The 17,619-nt window shown below is 38.5% G+C and overlaps 3 protein-coding genes across 3 annotated transcripts; 1 reads left to right on the plus strand and 2 right to left on the minus strand.

The window, feature by feature from the left end:
* Positions 1 to 687: 687 nt before the first annotated feature.
* On the minus strand, positions 688 to 6,335 carry LOC141013362 (transmembrane emp24 domain-containing protein 9). The gene is made up of 5 exons (XM_073487061.1): positions 6,163 to 6,335; positions 4,038 to 4,138; positions 3,806 to 3,931; positions 3,134 to 3,280; positions 688 to 3,047 (listed from the first exon to the last, which is right to left on the minus strand). The coding sequence occupies exons 1-5, from the start codon at positions 6,308 to 6,310 to the stop codon at positions 2,898 to 2,900; spliced, it is 672 nt and encodes a 223-aa protein (XP_073343162.1). The 5' UTR covers positions 6,311 to 6,335; the 3' UTR covers positions 688 to 2,897.
* A 1,569-nt stretch (positions 6,336 to 7,904) lies between these two features.
* Positions 7,905 to 11,128, plus strand: tmem216 (transmembrane protein 216). Its single transcript, XM_073487521.1, has 6 exons — positions 7,905 to 7,950; positions 9,181 to 9,194; positions 9,278 to 9,371; positions 10,186 to 10,278; positions 10,513 to 10,714; positions 10,834 to 11,128. The coding sequence occupies exons 1-6, from the start codon at positions 7,941 to 7,943 to the stop codon at positions 10,847 to 10,849; spliced, it is 429 nt and encodes a 142-aa protein (XP_073343622.1). The 5' UTR covers positions 7,905 to 7,940; the 3' UTR covers positions 10,850 to 11,128.
* LOC141013695 (transmembrane emp24 domain-containing protein 9-like) lies at positions 9,883 to 14,809 on the minus strand. The gene is made up of 6 exons (XM_073487520.1): positions 14,644 to 14,809; positions 13,150 to 13,235; positions 12,759 to 12,884; positions 12,499 to 12,645; positions 12,128 to 12,243; positions 9,883 to 10,865 (listed from the first exon to the last, which is right to left on the minus strand). Exons 1-6 carry the CDS (start codon positions 14,789 to 14,791, stop codon positions 10,862 to 10,864), a joined length of 627 nt encoding a protein of 208 aa, XP_073343621.1. The 5' UTR covers positions 14,792 to 14,809; the 3' UTR covers positions 9,883 to 10,861.
* Between the last annotated feature and the right edge of the window lie 2,810 nt (positions 14,810 to 17,619).

Consider the following 17,619-nt stretch of genomic DNA (forward strand, 5'->3'; position numbering starts at 1 on the left):
ATGACTTTGTTTTGTACCAGTGCTGTCTTAATAAACTGTATTATTAATGTTATCATAACTAATGTCTGCTTGCTATTTTTAAGTCTTCTCCACACTGCAAGAATTTAATTTCTGAGGGAGAAATATAGCCATTACTTAACTTTGTTTGGCTCAAATGTGGTCAGATTCAAAGTTCAATGGGCTAATTATAATAAATACATAAAAATATTGGAGACATGACCTCAGTGGAAGCCATCACCCTTAAGTTAAAACATTAAAATGCTGCATTCACCTTAAAGTCACAAAATAAAATACCAACATATAACACTGATAGGGATGCTCTGCTGTGTACCTTGCCTCGTAAAAAAGTACATACAGCTGATGATACAAACATTTTCAATGTAGGACTTTAACTTGTAATAACGGAGTATTTTTACATTGTGAATAAATGTTTAATGTAGTAACGCTGCTGAAGAAATGCTTCAGAGAACAATAATGCAGAATGTGTACAATAAGCACAGATCATACCAAAGATAAATATGACCTGTGTTGTTTAGTTTTAACTTATTTTGCAGTCACATTTCTTAATTTGACTCTCATCACAGTTGAATTAATTTCCTGCTTTTAAAAAGCTCTTTAAAGTGAATTTTTTACTCTGGGTTTTGGTGGAGAAAATGACAAGAATGAAAGTAACAGTCAGTCGCTGCGTCCTTTAAACCAAATGTGACAAAACTTTATTTCGAGTGCAACTTTAGACAGATTTCACATTGACAGAATCTCTCTAAAAATAAAATAAATTCAAGCCCCTCCTCCAGCCCAAACCAACTGATTTATTTCTAACTCAGGAAAACATTTCTGAAATCTACCAGCAACATAAGACAGTCCAACACAAACCACCAGAAAGAAAGGAAGGAACAGAAATAATAAAAAGGAACAAAATCTTAATATCTGAAGCTCGACGGTGTTAAACATCTGCATCTACCGTCTTCCTCTAAACCCTGACAGCTGATTTCTCCCCTCAGATAGAGATTTATTCCACAGTTTCTCTTCATGGAGGATTTGAAACCATCTCACTGCTCATGTCTCACGCAACCAACTCATGTGGAAGCTGAATGTTTAGAGATTCAGGACTTTTCTGTTTTGGTTCTGTCCGAGTCTAAAGACAAAACTGAGCTCACACTGGTGAAAAAAGAAAGAAAGAAAAACCTTGAGGTAAAGATCATCCAGCCAGGAGCTGATGGTGACGCAGCGCTCAGGAATTTTATATTTAAATGTTTTTCTTCAGCAGATCACTCAGTGTGGCTTTTTAGCTTTTTGACAAGTCATCAGTTTTTGAGTTAAGTTAGAATTTTAGGACAGAGATCCAAACAGGGAGGTGTCTCCGGCAGTGTTGAAGCAAAAAAAGATGCAATTAATAAAAAACTATCATCTATTATGATTAATGGACGCCTCGAGAACTGAAGCTCCTGTTTGATCAAAATGTTCCAGGAACTAAAAGTCTCCTCTGAACGTTCACGTTTGTGTTTCCACCAAATCTGAAGATCTGTGAAGATCGGGCAGATTGGCGGTTTAAAAAAACGATGAGCCGAACGATCAGAATATTTTTTCTATGCCTCCGCCAACAAACCAGCACCGAGCCCGAATCAGACGAAAAGAAACATACATTCAGTTTGGACAAAATGTAGATTCACTCACGCAGCAACAAACAGAAAACATTTGGTTGATTTCACACAAACTGCAGAGCTTCGTTCTCACAAATACCAAAATTCTCAGCCTTGATAGGTCAATATTTCACCTCATAAATGATGAATATTTTTACCCAGCTATATCCATATGGCTGCAAGCGTTCACATAACTTGAAATTCATCATGTGAGCACATATGCGAGGAACTCAAAGTTTATGGTACGTGCTGTAAAACACGAACATTTCCGTGTGCGCAGACTCCCAACGTAGACTAACAGAGCTTCTTTTTCTGGCCCTAAAGGTCTGAACGTGTTTGTTCTTCCTTATTGTTTAAATTGTAGCAGCTTCCACTTCTTCAGGCGTTTAAATCAGTGTTGGTATCAAAGCCAAAATATTGATAATGTGAAAAAATGATTCAAAAGCTGCACAGAGGTCAGAAATCGGTTGGATGCTGCAGCTCTGCTTCAGTATTTCACAGCTGCAGGGACAAATAAATGCTCTGATATACTTTTAACTACAAGTTCATGTGTACATGATGGATGCCAGACAAATCCTGTGATCCTTGTAGCATCATATTGTGCGTCCTCAGACATGTAGTTAACCCCATTAACACCGGGGGCAGTATATCAGAAAATACTTTTCTGCCACCGTCTCAACATTTAACAGAGTGTTGCTGTTTTTGTCATGTTCACGCTGTCGCAAAATCAGAATTTACAGATTAAAATATTCCTTCAAGAGGCAGAAAAAGAATCACAAAACTGTTATTTTACAGAAGAATCCAGATTATAATTTCAGAAGATGAACTCGTTTACTTCAAATCAAACTGTTACTCTTCATGCACGACTTTGAGGAACATCTCTAATGGCCAGTAACACATCATGTACTCATCGCAGTGAGCAACAGGGAAGAAAATGGGCCGATTAATTAAAAAAAAAAAAAAATCCAATACAAAGAATTTAGTTCTGTGGTGTCAACAGAGAAGAAATCCTGCGTAATAAATAGAGATGTCACATCCTCCCTGATAGTCTACTGCACACACGAGGGCCTCGTGACAAACAGGGCTGGTGAAACAACGAGAACATTCAAAATAAAAATAATCTAAAGATGTTTTCAAGCCGAATCTTGCAGCTGCTTTTCTCCGCGTCCCGTCTCCTCTGACAGCAGCGACCGCCGCCACTCAGTACTGCATCAAACACACACTCACACAAACACACACACAGACTCACACTCTCATTTACACCAGTTTCTTTGCCTCAAAGAAGCTCTTGAGGTGTCTCATCTGCCAAATACCGATGGCCACCAGAATGAGGGTCTGCACGATGGACCACCAGAGGACCCGCTGGTTGGTGCTCTCGCTGGTCTGACGGAAACGCTCCTCACGGTACTGAGAGAAGACAGACAAGGGCCACTTAATAACTGGATATTTTACACAACCAACTGCCCCCACATAAGTGTTTCTCCTCGACTGACCCTCTGGTAGTTCTGCTCCTTCTGGATCTGGTCCACCTGCTCCACCAGCTGTCGGACTCTCAGCTGCAGCTCCGACAGTTTGTCTTTGGCGGCGATCTCAGCGTAGTTGTTGGCGTGTTCGCCCACCTGGATGTCCAAGTGAACCCTCTGCAACACAAGTTCCACAGGAAGTCATGAAGAAGAAGTGCCCTCTTCATTAGACAGATGTTATATTAAAAAAAAATCCTTCACCAACATTAAAACTAAATTTAAATTAGAGCTGCAACAAGAAGCTGAATAATCAATTAGTTGATTATTTCTTTCAGTCATTTTTCCAGCTTCAATATCAAACATCTTCTGGTTCCAGCTTCTTAAATCTCAACATTTGCTGCTTTTCTTTTCAGTCTTTTTGGACTGTTTGTTCAACAAAAGAAGAAATTTGAAGACGGCACTTTGGACTCATGATGAGCATTTTTCACATTTTTAAAAAAAAAAATATTTTAAGACTGAATGATTAATCCTGAAAACAATCGTCAGTTGCAGCCCTTATTTAAAGGGTAAAAATGTAAACAGAGTCAAACAAAAGCCTTGTGGCTTCAGGCTAATTCAGTTTCTGTTAAAAATATTTAGGTGTGAGTAAATAACTGGAGGAAAAAGTCTTAAGTGTGTCTGCTGAGTGAAGCGACTCCTCACCAACATGCCTCCAGCGAACAGAGAGAACTTGGATGAGTTGGAGTGCAGACAGATCTGATGCTCTCCAGGTGTGTGCGATGTGAAGGTGAACCTTCCCTCTGAGCCGTACTGACGCGACAGAATCACCTGCAGGAAACACACACAACACACACACACACACAGCAGGTTAACCAAGAGGAAATGATGAGCTGATGATACATTCTGCTTGTCCTTGTTGAATCTTGTTGTTCACCTTGTCATCTGGATCTTTGACCTCCACAAACATCCCCAGACCCTGAGTGGCCGGCAGGTATTCTTCTCTCTGTTTATCATACAGCTGAGTCCGGTAGTTTCCTGCAGAGAAAAAACAACATGTGTCAGAGTTATATGTTTCATTTTTAAGTGTGCTGATCATTTATTAAGATGTGGGACAAAAATGCCACTTCATCGCTTTGTTCAGAGAGACTGTGTAGTTCAGATGATGACACCATTCTGTGGTTTAGTCTGTCAGGTTTGGTTCAAAGCTCTGAAAAAGCAAATAATTGGACTTTTGATTTCAAATAAGATTGTCACACACTGTTCCTGATCTTTTCTTTGGTAATTAACACAATTTACAGAAACAAGAGAGTGCAGTTTTATTTTGAAAGTGTTGCAAAGTGAGGTAGTTTCAGAGAAAGTCATTTTCCAGGACTTTTTAAATGGAACATCTAAAGCATTTATAATAAAAACCATCATCTGATATGAATAATTTAATCTGTGTTTAAATAATGTTAAAACTGACGTGTTTTCCACCTCCTTACTGGGAACAGGCTAAGAAGAGGATTTACTTTGTTGTTGTTTTTAATCTGTTTACTATCAAAAGTGTTAGTCCACTATTAGATTCTTTGTTATGTGAATAGGGATGTGTCATGATTATAATATTCAAATAGTCAGCATTAGAATAATTCTAATAGTTCATGCAACTCTAGTTTTGTCTGGAAAAACATTAGTTTCCGTTGCTTTTTGCCTTGTTTTTACCGGCACAAATTATTACAGAAGTTGGTATAATCACATTATTATTGCCAGGCTCCAGTCAAACATGTGTAAAACAGTCTTTTCCTCACTGAGTCTGTGCCACTATATGCTACAGTACACACAAACAGCAGATCTTCAAATAATCGTTGAATAGTTTCCGGTGACTGAAGTGCCCAGCCCTGGATGTGACCTCGATAAAACACTGAGGAAGGTTTTGTTTTCTTTTGAGATTTTTTTAATTTTTTTACTGCGACCACAGAAAAACATGACATGTGAAAACACTGCTGCTGCCATTTATACAATGATGGTTTTAAAGATCAGAATCACGAGGGCATATTTACAAAGCACTGGAGCGGTCTCCAAAAATGATTGCAGTCTGGAGGCCTGCTCACATTAGATCAGTGGCTGTGTGCAGTTCATTTAGGAAAAATGATGCAGTTTGTGTGACAAGAAGACAAACCTGTACAGAGAAACTCTTTTTTTTCTATCACTCAAAATATGAATTTGTGGAAGAAACAAATTTATTGACTCACATCTTGTACAAAATTAAACATGTTCTTCTATCCTGACTGATATTAATGAGGCTGTGATCCTTTATATAACAAAGGTAAACATGTTAGCCAGAGGTGAACTGAGAGCTGAGAGGTGTAATCACAGGAACTAACCAAACTACAAGATCATGTCACAGTCTTTCACTTTTTGCTTCTCTTCCTTTATTTCTGTCCACCAGCAGCTCTGACAGATGTTTCACAAGATATTACAGCCACTTCCTGTCAGTGTCGCCCTCTCATTCATTCAAACAGGTCGAGCTGTATTTGAACAAGCAGGTGTAAAGTCAGAGGACAGCCTGGTACATGAACAGCTTGCGTTTGGCCAGAAAGGCTGATGTAAACCTTATAAAACATGACTGAGGACTTCCAGCATGTGAAACACTTGTTTTTTAACATCTGTTGGATGCTTTTGAGTTTCTTTACCTGTAGTTAAATGTCACGTTACTAATTTCTACAGTTGGGTAACTTCACATGATTGTAATGACGTTCTTCGTGTGTCTATAGTTAGTAAAAGCACCATTGTGAATTCTTTCAGTCATTTGAGAAAACCACAGCTGTCGCTGCATGTGACCGAATGTGTTGAAGATTTAAGATCTGAAACACATGAAAACATAAAAAGGAGGTTTTTACGTATTTTGTGACAAGCTAACATCACTCTGTACTGAGCTGTAAATCAACACACGAGCAGAACAGAACCGTCTGTGTGGACACGAAAGACAACTTGAGCTCAGTTAGCCGATTAGCTAACTAGCTAAAGTTGGAGAGCTAGCAGTTAGCATTAGCCGGTGACTTCCTCTCGCTGCAGACACTCACCGATGATCATCGTCTCGTCCGGGATTTCCTCTATGAAACATTTCTTCTCGGTCTCTCCGATGTGAAAGTACAAAGAGGAGACGAAACTGTAGAAAACGTTCAGGAGTAAAACTGACAACACACACGACTGCATCCTGACAGACACCATCTTCCTGCCGGGACAGAGCTCGACTGAGCATGCGCAGGCACAGCAATGCCACGTAAACCCTCACTGGAGTCTGGCCAATCAGCACGCCGTAACAGGGCGCTGGGAGTTGTAGTCATGAACACGTTGAGCTATTTCCCCCCCATCTACATCAAGTACTATTATTCTTTATTAAGATGTTTGGTTTTGTTGGGCTTTTTGTCCACTTTTTTGTCCAAAATTTTAAATAAAAATAAAAATATGAAGAAATAAATAAAATAAATAAATAAATGCAATATAGTAAATTAAAGGATTTGAGTGTGCCTCATATTTTATACTAATATGTATATATATATATATATATATATATATATATATATATATATATATATATATATATATATATATATATATATATATATATATACATATATATATATATATATACATATATATATATATACATAAATTACCAATTTTAAATTGGTAATTTTCTTCAATAGCTTCCAGGTCATGTGACCTGCTGACTCAAAATCATGACTTCCTGTACTGGTTGAGAGGAGACACACCTCTTTATATTGAATTCAAGTGGTTATTCTATTTTTGAATTATATTCTATTGGATTTTAGCCTGGCTCATATTTTGTATTCATATTTTTAATGAAAAATCATCAGTTTTTATAGCGTCCAGGTCATGTGAACCATTGACTCAAAATCAGTGCTGAAATATCTTCCTATTCTGGTTGAATGAGACACACCCCTTTATATTGGATTTTTTAGTGCTTCTTCTGATTTCTTATTCATATACCATTCAGCACTTAAATAAATTCAAAGGCATAAAGACTATTATATATTATATATCTACTATATAATTGTCTGAGCTGTTAAAGTTTAATTTATTAGTATTAATAATTTGTGATTATTTTAACACACAGCCCCCTTGGCATATTTGTATTATTGTGGTTTGTTACTGCAAAATTAAGAGCAAACTACAAACTACATAGAAATGAAATTACTTTAACAGACTTGCTATTTTCAATCAGAAATGTTTTGTTGCTGCTTTATTGCTTTATTTACATAAATTGAGGAGACCTACTAAGTCAAGTGCAATATCTACCCAGTCAATGCTTTTACATCAAGAATATTTAATATTGATATAGACGTTGTATTTTCTCTTATTTACAGTGGAAACGTCTTCTTTCAGTACAAAAGAAAAACATGTGGATGCACCTTGAAGCTGAATAGCAGTTGTTGAGTGTTGTTTAACACCAACTATTTGTCGAAGGGAGCAATTTAAAAAAATGTAACAAATAATTCAGTTGAATTTATTTAAGAAAGGACAAATTCACATGTTAATACATATAGTACAAAGTAAAAATAACTGAATTAGCCAAAAAGCTGTTTTTTAATTATATTCTGTTATTTTTATTATTATTATTATTATTATTAGAATACGTAGTAGTGGTACTACTAGTACTAGTAGTATTAGTAGTAGTAGTGGCAGTAGTAGTAGTATTAGAAGTAGTAGTATTACTAGTAGTAGTAGTAGTAGTATCACATACAGCCTGCAGGGGGCAGCCGGAAAAAGAAGCTCCGCTTTAACTCAACACGAAGAAGAGTCACTTCCTCCCAAGCTGTTTCCATGGTAATCAGACATGGCGCCCGGTGAGTCTCATTCTTTGTGTCAATAAACATTTAGAAACATAACTCACTAACGCACTATGTTTATTAAAGTATTCACTGCTGAGGCGGTTCACAGGAAACTGTGACAGAGACGGATAGAAACAAAATGTCCTGTTGTGAGGTCGGAACCTCCGTTAGCTTCTGATGAAGTTAGCAAACGTTAGCTGCAGTGTTATCAGACTGAGATGCGGATTTAACGTACAGAAGTTTACAGTCAGTTCAAACCGCAGGGAGCCAGCACAGGTTCATGTCACAAGATTGTTCCCGTCCGGATGTTAAAAACCCTGAAACATCTAGTTTGTGTCATCATGGTGACTCTGAAAATTAACCAGATAATTAACGTTACAGTTACAAATACCAGCCAATAACAAATCTATCGTTCAACACGTTACCGGCTCTCCTACATCTACTGCTGATCAGTGGTGGGATGTAACTAGTAGACACACATTTAGTAGTTTTGTGATACATGAAGTAATCCTGTTCCATGCTACTCTCTACTTGTACTCCACTACATGTCAGAGGGAAATATCGTGTATTTACTTCACTACATTTAATGGATATTTGAATGTTGATGAACTGCTCAACAGAAGCCATTTAAACAAAAAGACACTAATTCTCTTCTTCCTTTTAGCCACTTACTCAAGTACTGTACTTAAGTACACATTTGATGTACTTGTACTTTACTTTTATAATGCTACATTACATCTTAGAGGCAAATATTATTACTTTTTACTTCACTTTAATTATTGGACAGCTTTAGTTACTAGTTACTTTACACAATGGATCTGAGTACTTCTTCCCCCACAGTTACTAATATTATTGCTAACATATCATTATCACTATTACTATGAAAGTGTAAAATGGAAAAAAAGCCTCCATATGTAACCAATTTACTGTTTTAAAGTACAAACAGTAAAGTACAAAGTACAATATTTTTGACAAAAAAACCTGAATATTTTTCTGTGAATGTTTCTACTTTTAGAAGATATTGACAGTTCATTCTGAAAATCTTTGCAGCCAATCAGCTCCTTTATGTCATTAAATATATTATTTTGCTTTGTCATGTTTCTTTTATTTGTTTGTTTTTAACTTTTGCAAATAAATAAAACTCCAAAACACAATAATTGGTAATATGGAACATTTGGTTAAATCATGGCTACAATGATTAATTGAGAAAAAACTAACAACTGTTTTTTTTTTTTTTGTCTGCAGGGAGCCAACCAATCGTATCCTTCACATGAAACTCAGCAGCTCTGACTGTGTGTGTGTGTGTGTTCCTGTGTTGTCCTTGACTCTTCCTCTCCCTCAGCTCTCATCCACTCCCCTGCAGGTGCTCTTCTACCTGAACAGCTGGTACTTCGCTGCCTTCTACCTGGCAGAGATCCTCATGTTCATCTATAAAGGTCTGAGAGGCTCAACTCCTCTGGAACACATCTACTGTCTCTGAAGCGACTGTGCTGAGAGAGTTCAGTGTTTCATAGCAGTCAGTATGGGGACGCCTGCTGGACAAGCTCTGATATTACATATGAGCAAAGACCTCATGATAAATCTTAAGGGTTAATTGTTTTTCAATATGCGATAAACAGATAAAAATCTTTTCAGGAAAGCTTTTGATCAAACTCCACATTTTAAACCAAAACTACACACAAACATCTTGAATTCTATCACAGGGAGTGTTTGGAGGACTTATCAAAGATCACACTTCATCGCCCAAAACTCGACTTTCTGTCTTTATCTTCGGTGTAAATCTGACTCTCTGAGAGCTGCAATAGAATCAACTTCAGTTTCTGGTTCACTGGCAGGATTTTACTGGTGTCCTGACAAGGATTAATGTAAAACATGACATAAATCTCTCTTCTTTCTGTATTTGTGAATAATGATGCCTGTAACAAAAAACAAGTCTGAAGCATCAGGACAGATTTCAGTTTTTACTCATTAAAGTGAATATACAGGTGGCACATGCTACAAAACAAAGTGCGGATCAGGTACTCAGAGTACATTCATATAACCCTTTGGCACATTAGACACAGTGCAGTGTTTACACAATAACACAATGAAAATGATTTACAATTAAAATGTTCTGCCTTGGTGGCGGCTGAAGGAAGGTGGTCAAAGGTCACAATGTTGTTGTCCTGATGAGTTGAGATGATTTTGTGAAGTTAAATCATGTTTTAACATTTGGAATGTTTTTCTTCTTGTTCTGTTTCCTGCGTGCAGGGATTTTACTGCCCTACCCATCTGATAATCTGGTTCTGGATGTGGTTCTGCTGCTGCTCTTTCTCGGTCTGGAGACCCTCCGGATCTTTTACGGTGAGACACCAAACAGAAATACTCGGACGGGTAGAAAACAGCTCACGTCTGTCTGATCAGTACCTGAATTGCACAAGTCAGTACTCATGATGTTCAGTAGTTATTGTGCAAAATATGCAGCAGCTTCTTCTGGCGGTGAACATGGCAGCTGCAGTCATGTGACAGAGAGACGAGACCTGTAATGACATCATTGATGACCTCACTGATGACTCATGATGCTGTGTGGTTGTTCAGGTTGGAAGGGGAACCTGTGTGAGCGCTCTCTGGCCTCGTGCGTGTCACTCTTTATCCTTTTCCCCTGTGCGGCGCTGGCTGTTTACTTCCTGCTGCTGCAGACCTTCGTCCTGCGGCTGGAGTTCCTGCTCAGCGCCGTCCTGCTCTGCTTCTACGGCCTCGAGTTCCTGCTCGGACTTCTCTCTGTGTCCTCCTTCTCCAGGTGACCTGATCGTCTGATGCGTGTGTGGGCGGGTCTCGGTTTGTTAAAATGTTTTATTTATTGTAATACATGTGGAAGATCATTCTCTGTTTGTCCCTTTTTATTTTTTTTCCTGGTAGGTCCAAAGTTTACTGAAACATCCTGAATTCACCTGAAACAGAGCAGCAGGTCCGATCAGCAGAGGAAGGAACATATACAGACGCCACGATGTAAATAAAACATTGTCTATTTTCACAATGAAAAGTAAATCTGTTTGAATATTTTCTACTGTTGGTTTGCTACAAAATGTTTGTAAGAATGTACCTGAGATAAAGACATTTTATAATTTTGTTTTTTAAATTATGATGATGGACGAAGTTCTGTAAATAAGATCCAAACTGAAATAAACCACACATTTTCTTCAATGGAACATCATCATGAGAGTCATGTGATTTTACAACTATAATCAAAAGTTTATTAAAAAAGATCCCAAAATCTGAAGAAGAAACCGAGACCTTATAAAGTCTACAGCTGGGTGGCACCAGCAAGGATTCATTTTAACTTTAAATTATGTTGCACTAAACTTTAAAACTGGCTTAAAATTAAAAACAAAGATAATTTCTTTAACTAGAGATACTCCACAGAGCCACAATGAGTATGCTAACTAACTTTTTAGCTAGCTAGCAAACAATTTAACATTTTGTTAAAGGAAAAGTTCATCCAAAAATGACCAACAACAAAAAAAACATCAAATGTCTCCATACAGCTCGTCTGCTGTAATCCAAGTCTCCAGAAGCCCCGAGGTCACAAACTGATCTGAGGAGACGATATTTACACCCTCGTGCAGCCACTTCAGACAGCACGCTAACACTGTTAGCTCAGCAGCTCCAGTGAAGACTTCATCTTAATAAAGGTGTAAATATGGTCTCCTCAGATCAGGTTGTGATCTCTTCTCTCCTGCAGACTGTGATCACAGACGAGCTGTATGGAGACATCTGATGTTTTAAATCAAGTCTCCAGCTACTTCAGTTGTTTAGCAGAATGCTGCAACTCTGTTTTACTGTGAAGCTCCAGAAATGTTTTGTGGACTACGAGACTTCACCTGACTTTATATCAGCATGGAGGGAGGCGATGATGACTGAGTTTTCATTCTTGGGTAAACTGTTCCTTTAATAATAATTAATTTTATTTCCTCCTGGTCCTCCATCACACTTCCATACTTTGGTGGCTATTCAACTGCTTTCTATGTGGTGATAAAATGATCATCAGCAGCAGAAGTCAGTGGAGCTATAATAACATGAAGGTACACGAAAGACAGTCTGTAAACATCAACCATCCATCCTACAGGTAAAAGCTGGTAGTTGTGGATGTTGTGAAGGATGTAGTGGATTACATGTGAGTAATAAAAGTCAGCAGAAGAAGAGTAGGTGTTACCAGGAGTTGGTGCTCGCGGTGATGACAGCGACCACGTAGAGCGAGCGGACAACGGGCCACCAGAAGATCCACATGTTGGTGTTGTGTTCGACCTCACGGAAATGTTTCTCTCTGAGCTGTCGATCAAACAGACACACAACTTCAACACAAACACCAGCTGATCGCTCTGCTTCACTCTGTCCTTCACAGCTTTACTTTTCTTTTTTACTTCTCTTAATTTTCTCACTTTTCTGAGCAGGACTCTTCCACTGTGTTGCTTCAATAGTTGCATGTTAAAGCAGAACTCAGCAAAACTGAGTGACGCGGCTGAAAACTCCAGAATAAATCTACTAAGTGGGCCTTGACACACACACACAGACACTTGGACTGACCCTGTGGTAGTCCTGCTCTCTCTGGATCTGTTGGACCTGCTCCATCAGCTGTCGGACTCTCAGCTGCAGCTCCGATAGTTTGTCTCTGGCAAGGATCGCGGTGTAGTTGTTTGTGCGTTCGCCTGCTCTGATGTCCAAGTGAACCGTCTGCAGCGACGCAACAGGAAACAGGAAGTTCATTATAAAGGAAGAGGTTCACAACATGTCATTTAAATATCTGCATTTAATGATGTCCTGCAGGCGGGCTGGACTGCACTCACCAGCATGCCTCCAGCAAACAGGGGGCGCTGTGAAGAGCTGGACTGCAGACAGATCAGGTGTCTTCCTGCTTTATGTGATGTGTAGTGGAATGTTCCCTCAGAGGCGAATTGTTTTGATAAAACCAGCTGGAGGGAAAAGAAGACACAACACACACATCATCAAAACCCTGCTAGAATCACAATCTGATGCTGACGGCTGAACAGACAAAAAATTCATTAATGTAAACTAAATAAAAAATACCACACAGCAGCAAAACAAACAATAAGACTGCAGATCAATATGAGGTCAGCAGTGAGAGAGGCTGATGTAAAAAATCAAAACCGGAGAGATTTTTAAAAAAATGTAACGTGCTCTGTGGTGACAGAATATTCTGCACCATCCAGGACGAACCTTGTCATCAGGATCTTTAGCTTCTACTAACATCCTGAGGTTCTGATTGGCCGGCAGGTCCTTGTCCAGGTGAGTCTGAAAGTTTCCTGCAGAGAGACGAAGACAGAATGACATGTCAACATTAGTGACATACAGTATACACACAAGAGAATATATATCATAGAGTAAGTAAGGACACTCAGTAGGGTTTCTGCAAACACTATCAGGCTTATGGGCTGAAATAAAGTACTAAAAACATGCGATACAAAGACCAGAGATGACAGAGAGTTCACCAAACTGAAAATACAGCTGTCACAAGTGACACAGAGAATCTGTGGACATTAAAAAAACACTCAAGACCTGTTTGGACTTTTATGCCGCTTTCTATTTACTCTTAATCTGAATTTATTTCTATTTTACGATGTTTTATTCTTTTTGTATTCATGTCTGTTGCTGTATTTCCCGTCTGAAGCACTTTGTGACGTTATGCTCTTTTTAAATAAAGTTACTTTCTTTCTCTGAATGATTTCTAAAGTCGCCAAATTCAGTCCATTAACGGTGGAATCAGGTGATTAAACATGATTTAGAGAGTTTACTTTTCTCAAAAAGTTTAGGTTCTCCAGGTAGAAATGTGTGCATAGTTTACAGGAGCTGCAACGACTGATCAATGAGTCGTCGACTATTAAATGAATCACAAACTATTTTGATAATCGATTGAGTTTGAGTGTTTTTTAAGAAATAGAAAGTCTCCATTCTGTGATGTCAGCTTGTTAAATGTGTTTCTTTCCTCCTCTATGACAGTAAACTGAATGTCTTTGGGTTGTGGACAAAACAAGACATCTGAGGACGTCATCTTTGGCTTTTTTCACCATTTTCTGACATTAAATAGACAAAACAACTAATCGATTATTGACAGACTGATCAACAATGACAATACTCCTTTATTAATTTAATTGTAACATTACAGCTGGTAAAGATGGAGCTCATTTGTTAATGGTTTGCACACTGCTGGGCAGCGTTTGTATTTCCCCACAGGGATCAATAAAGTTTTATTATCATCTATCATTATAATTGGTTTGTTTAACAGGAGCACAGTGATAAACTGCTGTACATCAAGGCTCTAACAAGGAAAATCTGTGAATATATAACAGTTATCTTAATAATCACATTACCATTTGTTGATTATATTGTTTTTTATCATTAATCAGAATCTAAAAAGTAACTAAACTTTATTAAATTAATGTAAAACTTCAAACAACAGAATATTTCCCTGTGGATTTGTTAAGAAGTGAAAGTATAAAGTAACAGAAAAATGAAAATACTCAAGTAAAGATTATATTTCAGTTAATAACTTGAGTAAATGTACTTCGTTACTGTCCACTGGTTAATATCGTTCAGACATAAAGTTTAATGTTTGTTGTGTCGACAGGTTAGCTGGTTAGCTAAAGTTAGCTGGTTAGCTAAAGTTAACTGAGTTAGCTAAAGCTGCTATGCTAACCGGAAGTAGAAACTGACCTATGATCATCGTGTCGTCGGGGATCTCCTGAATGAAACATTTCCTCTCGGTGTCTCCGATGTGAAAATACAAAGAAGAGACGAAACTGTAGAAAACGTTTAAAAATAAAACTGTTAAAAACAGACTCGACCTCATCCTGACTGACATCTCCCCGCTGCTACTGAGTCTGCGCGGGAGCAGAGGCTGCTGGGAGTTGTAGTTCTTGACATAAGCGCAGAGGGATGTAGAGGTTAAATAAAAGGTGGGTTAACTATGTAATGTTAATTAATGGTATCTTAATGACTGAATGTAACTAAGTACTTTTACTCAAGTACTGTAACTAAGTGTATTTCTGTGGTATTTGTACTTTACTTGAGTAAATACTTTATACATTCACTCCACTACATTTTGGAGGCAAAATTTGAGATTAAATTATTTCATTTATTTTATTTTAAAATGTAAAATATCAGATCTGATAATAAGTCGACCCATAGTATACAGTATTTATATACATGTAAATATATGTATCAGTTACTTTTACTTACTTTACTTACTTAAGTACATTTAATATCAGAAACTTAAAGACTTTTACTCGAGTACTATTCATACGGGTGACTTTCCCTTTTACCAAAGTAATATTTTAACACCATATCTTCGGGTGTCTGTTTCGGTATCTTTTGCTCCAGTATGACTTTGGGTACTTTCTACAATCCTGTTTAAACTCATAAAAAGGTGAAACAAAAGCCTGTGTTTCATTTAATAAACTGAGTTTATGTTTGTTTACCTCCACTACAGCCCTGGAGAAGAGAGTGCAGTACAGCACACAGAGGAATAACACTGCGGTTCTGCTCGTGCAAACACAAAGCGAGAACGATGCAATAGTGTAGGTGCAGATCTTTACTGGGACCGGTGTGACAGTTACAGGGTGAGAGTCACTGATTCAGGACACTGTTGACTCTTTTGACACCGGGGTGATGGAGGTGGTCTTGGAGCATTAATGGACGACCACTTGATCAGGGAGATGTTGAAGATGTTAGCGAGCTCATCTGGTTTTCTGGTCTGCTTCCTGAGCATGTTCATGTCTACTGTCGGGTCCAACAGCCTCATTGGCTTCATTGCATAAAAAGTTGTTCCCTGTCTCTGGGAGTGAAGGCCCTTTTAGACACAACATGACAACAGCACCACTGCGATCTGGAAGAAGTATTTCCAGTGGCTTCTGTTGCGTCACAATGGGTTTTTGCTGTGTTGAAGAAAGTCAGCACAGAGCACACTGCTCGGTACTGTGACTGGACTGAACCCGGCAGCAAACGCAGCTCAAATTGCGTTGTGTCTGAAAAGCCCATGAGGCATCGCTGTCACAGGTGTTGTAGTGTGTGATGTCCTGAGAGCCCTGCCACATGCACACAGTCCATGAGGATTTTCTGTGCATACGTGCGCTTTGCTAGTGCTCTTCTGATGGCTGGGACACGGTGGACCTGTCAGATCTGAGAGCTGCCATGAAGCTGGATTTAAAGACAGAATCTTATTTCTCAGCAGCACACATCGTCAGCTACTCAAGTGACCTGAAACCCCATAATTACATTAAAAAGTGTATTCAGCTGCTGTTTTCCTCCTTGTGTTAACCACAGTCGTCTTTTGGAAAAACAAATCCAACCATCACCAGGGTGCAATAAATCTCGGGATACAGTCGGCCATGAAGGATTCAACGGTCAGATCCTCCACGATGTGGGAGAGGAAGGCTGCATGTGAAGGAGCCTTTGAAACGAGACGACCTTGTCAAGACGCTTTGACGCATTTAGCCTTCGAAGGACGCGGCCCCCGAATTGAGACACAGCTTTTGTGCTAAGCTAAGCTAACGACTCCAGCTCCTTACTGAAAGATTAGTTTTTAATCCAAATTGCAGAAGGCTGAAATCATAAACATCATTCTGACACGTTCTCACTGATGAAATGAATTAAACTTAAGTCAAAGCAACAAACTGAACCACTGCAGTCATTTTAAGCTGTGAAAAGAGACTTTCCACCACAGACAAAGTGTCTTCCCCACATTTTGTTTTTGCATATGTTCAGTTTACATAAAGTTGAGGAGCTTTATCAACTTTTTGAGGGAAACTTTTCTTCTTAAGCCGTCTCTAATCTCAGATTGACTAATTTAACAGTAAGCGAACAAGCAGAATGTGACTGCCGGCGTTGAAAAGCGGATAAAGAAAGTTGAATTCTGCCTCGGCCATCAGCGCCGCTCCTCCTGACCTGCGCGTGTTTGTGCTCGCAGGGCATTTGTTCTGCTTGTCAAAGTCGGTGTCCAATTGGGTGAAGCCCGTATTAAAGAGATCAGTGTATTTGCATGTCTCCACAATGGCTGCCTCGCTCGTTTCCTCTTTGTGAATATAAAGTAGACAGAACTTAAAGCTGAGAGGTTTCATTACTGAGTCTATCGCAGCCGTGCAGTTCCTGCCACACAAATTAAATTGTGCCACTTTGTTGAACACCGACCTCCGTTCATAACTGCAGATTCATCTGCACGCCGTGTCCACGGCCGTCAGCTCGCAAAAAAGTCCCTGTGTCATTTATATTTTTACATATTTTTCCTTTAGTTTTTCATCAGATCGTTTCTTCAGCTCTCAAGAATGTTTCAGGTTTTAGGAGCAAAAAGAAAAAAAGATAGAAAATCTGAATAAGACAAGCTGCTCTTAAAAACACACTTTATATTGCTGAAGTTAAATAGATTGTAAATAAAATAGTGTCTTCCTTAAAGGGAACTTCCATTATTAAACACATACTAAACAATATACTTTCTATTATTTAAACCAGACTTAATATAAACCACAGAGGTGAGATCAGATCTCTTCAACATGTAGTTTTCTCTTTTTTAAAGCACTTTGAGCTGTATTTCTAAACAGAGCTGAAACTAAAAAACACAGAAATGTTAACCTAAATTTAAAAAATATAACAAATGTTTAATACTTATCCCCTCAGAATGATACTGTAGCAGTGAGG

This window comes from Pagrus major, chromosome 18 (assembly GCF_040436345.1).
Source record: "Pagrus major chromosome 18, Pma_NU_1.0".
Classification (NCBI taxonomy): domain Eukaryota; kingdom Metazoa; phylum Chordata; class Actinopteri; order Spariformes; family Sparidae; genus Pagrus; species Pagrus major.

Bases quoted from the DNA above. Each gene is read 5' to 3' on its own strand.
- LOC141013362 (XM_073487061.1), bottom strand. From the start codon at position 6,310: ATGGTGTCTGTCAGGATGCAGTCGTGTGTGTTGTCAGTTTTACTCCTG. The intron at 4,139-6,162 runs GTGAGTGTCTGC...TTTTCTCTGCAG, and splicing joins GGACGAGACGATGATCATCG to GAAACTACCGGACTCAGCTG. The intron at 3,932-4,037 runs GTGAACAACAAG...TGTTTCCTGCAG, and splicing joins TCAAAGATCCAGATGACAAG to GTGATTCTGTCGCGTCAGTA.
- tmem216 (XM_073487521.1), top strand. The intron at 9,372-10,185 runs GTCTGAGAGGCT...TCCTGCGTGCAG, and splicing joins CCTCATGTTCATCTATAAAG to GGATTTTACTGCCCTACCCA. The intron at 10,279-10,512 runs GTGAGACACCAA...GTGGTTGTTCAG, and splicing joins GACCCTCCGGATCTTTTACG to GTTGGAAGGGGAACCTGTGT.
- LOC141013695 (XM_073487520.1), bottom strand. From the start codon at position 14,791: ATGTCAGTCAGGATGAGGTCGAGTCTGTTTTTAACAGTTTTATTTTTA. The intron at 12,885-13,149 runs GTTCGTCCTGGA...TTTTCCCTCCAG, and splicing joins CTAAAGATCCTGATGACAAG to CTGGTTTTATCAAAACAATT. The intron at 12,244-12,498 runs GTCAGTCCAAGT...TTTGATCGACAG, and splicing joins GAGAGCAGGACTACCACAGG to CTCAGAGAGAAACATTTCCG.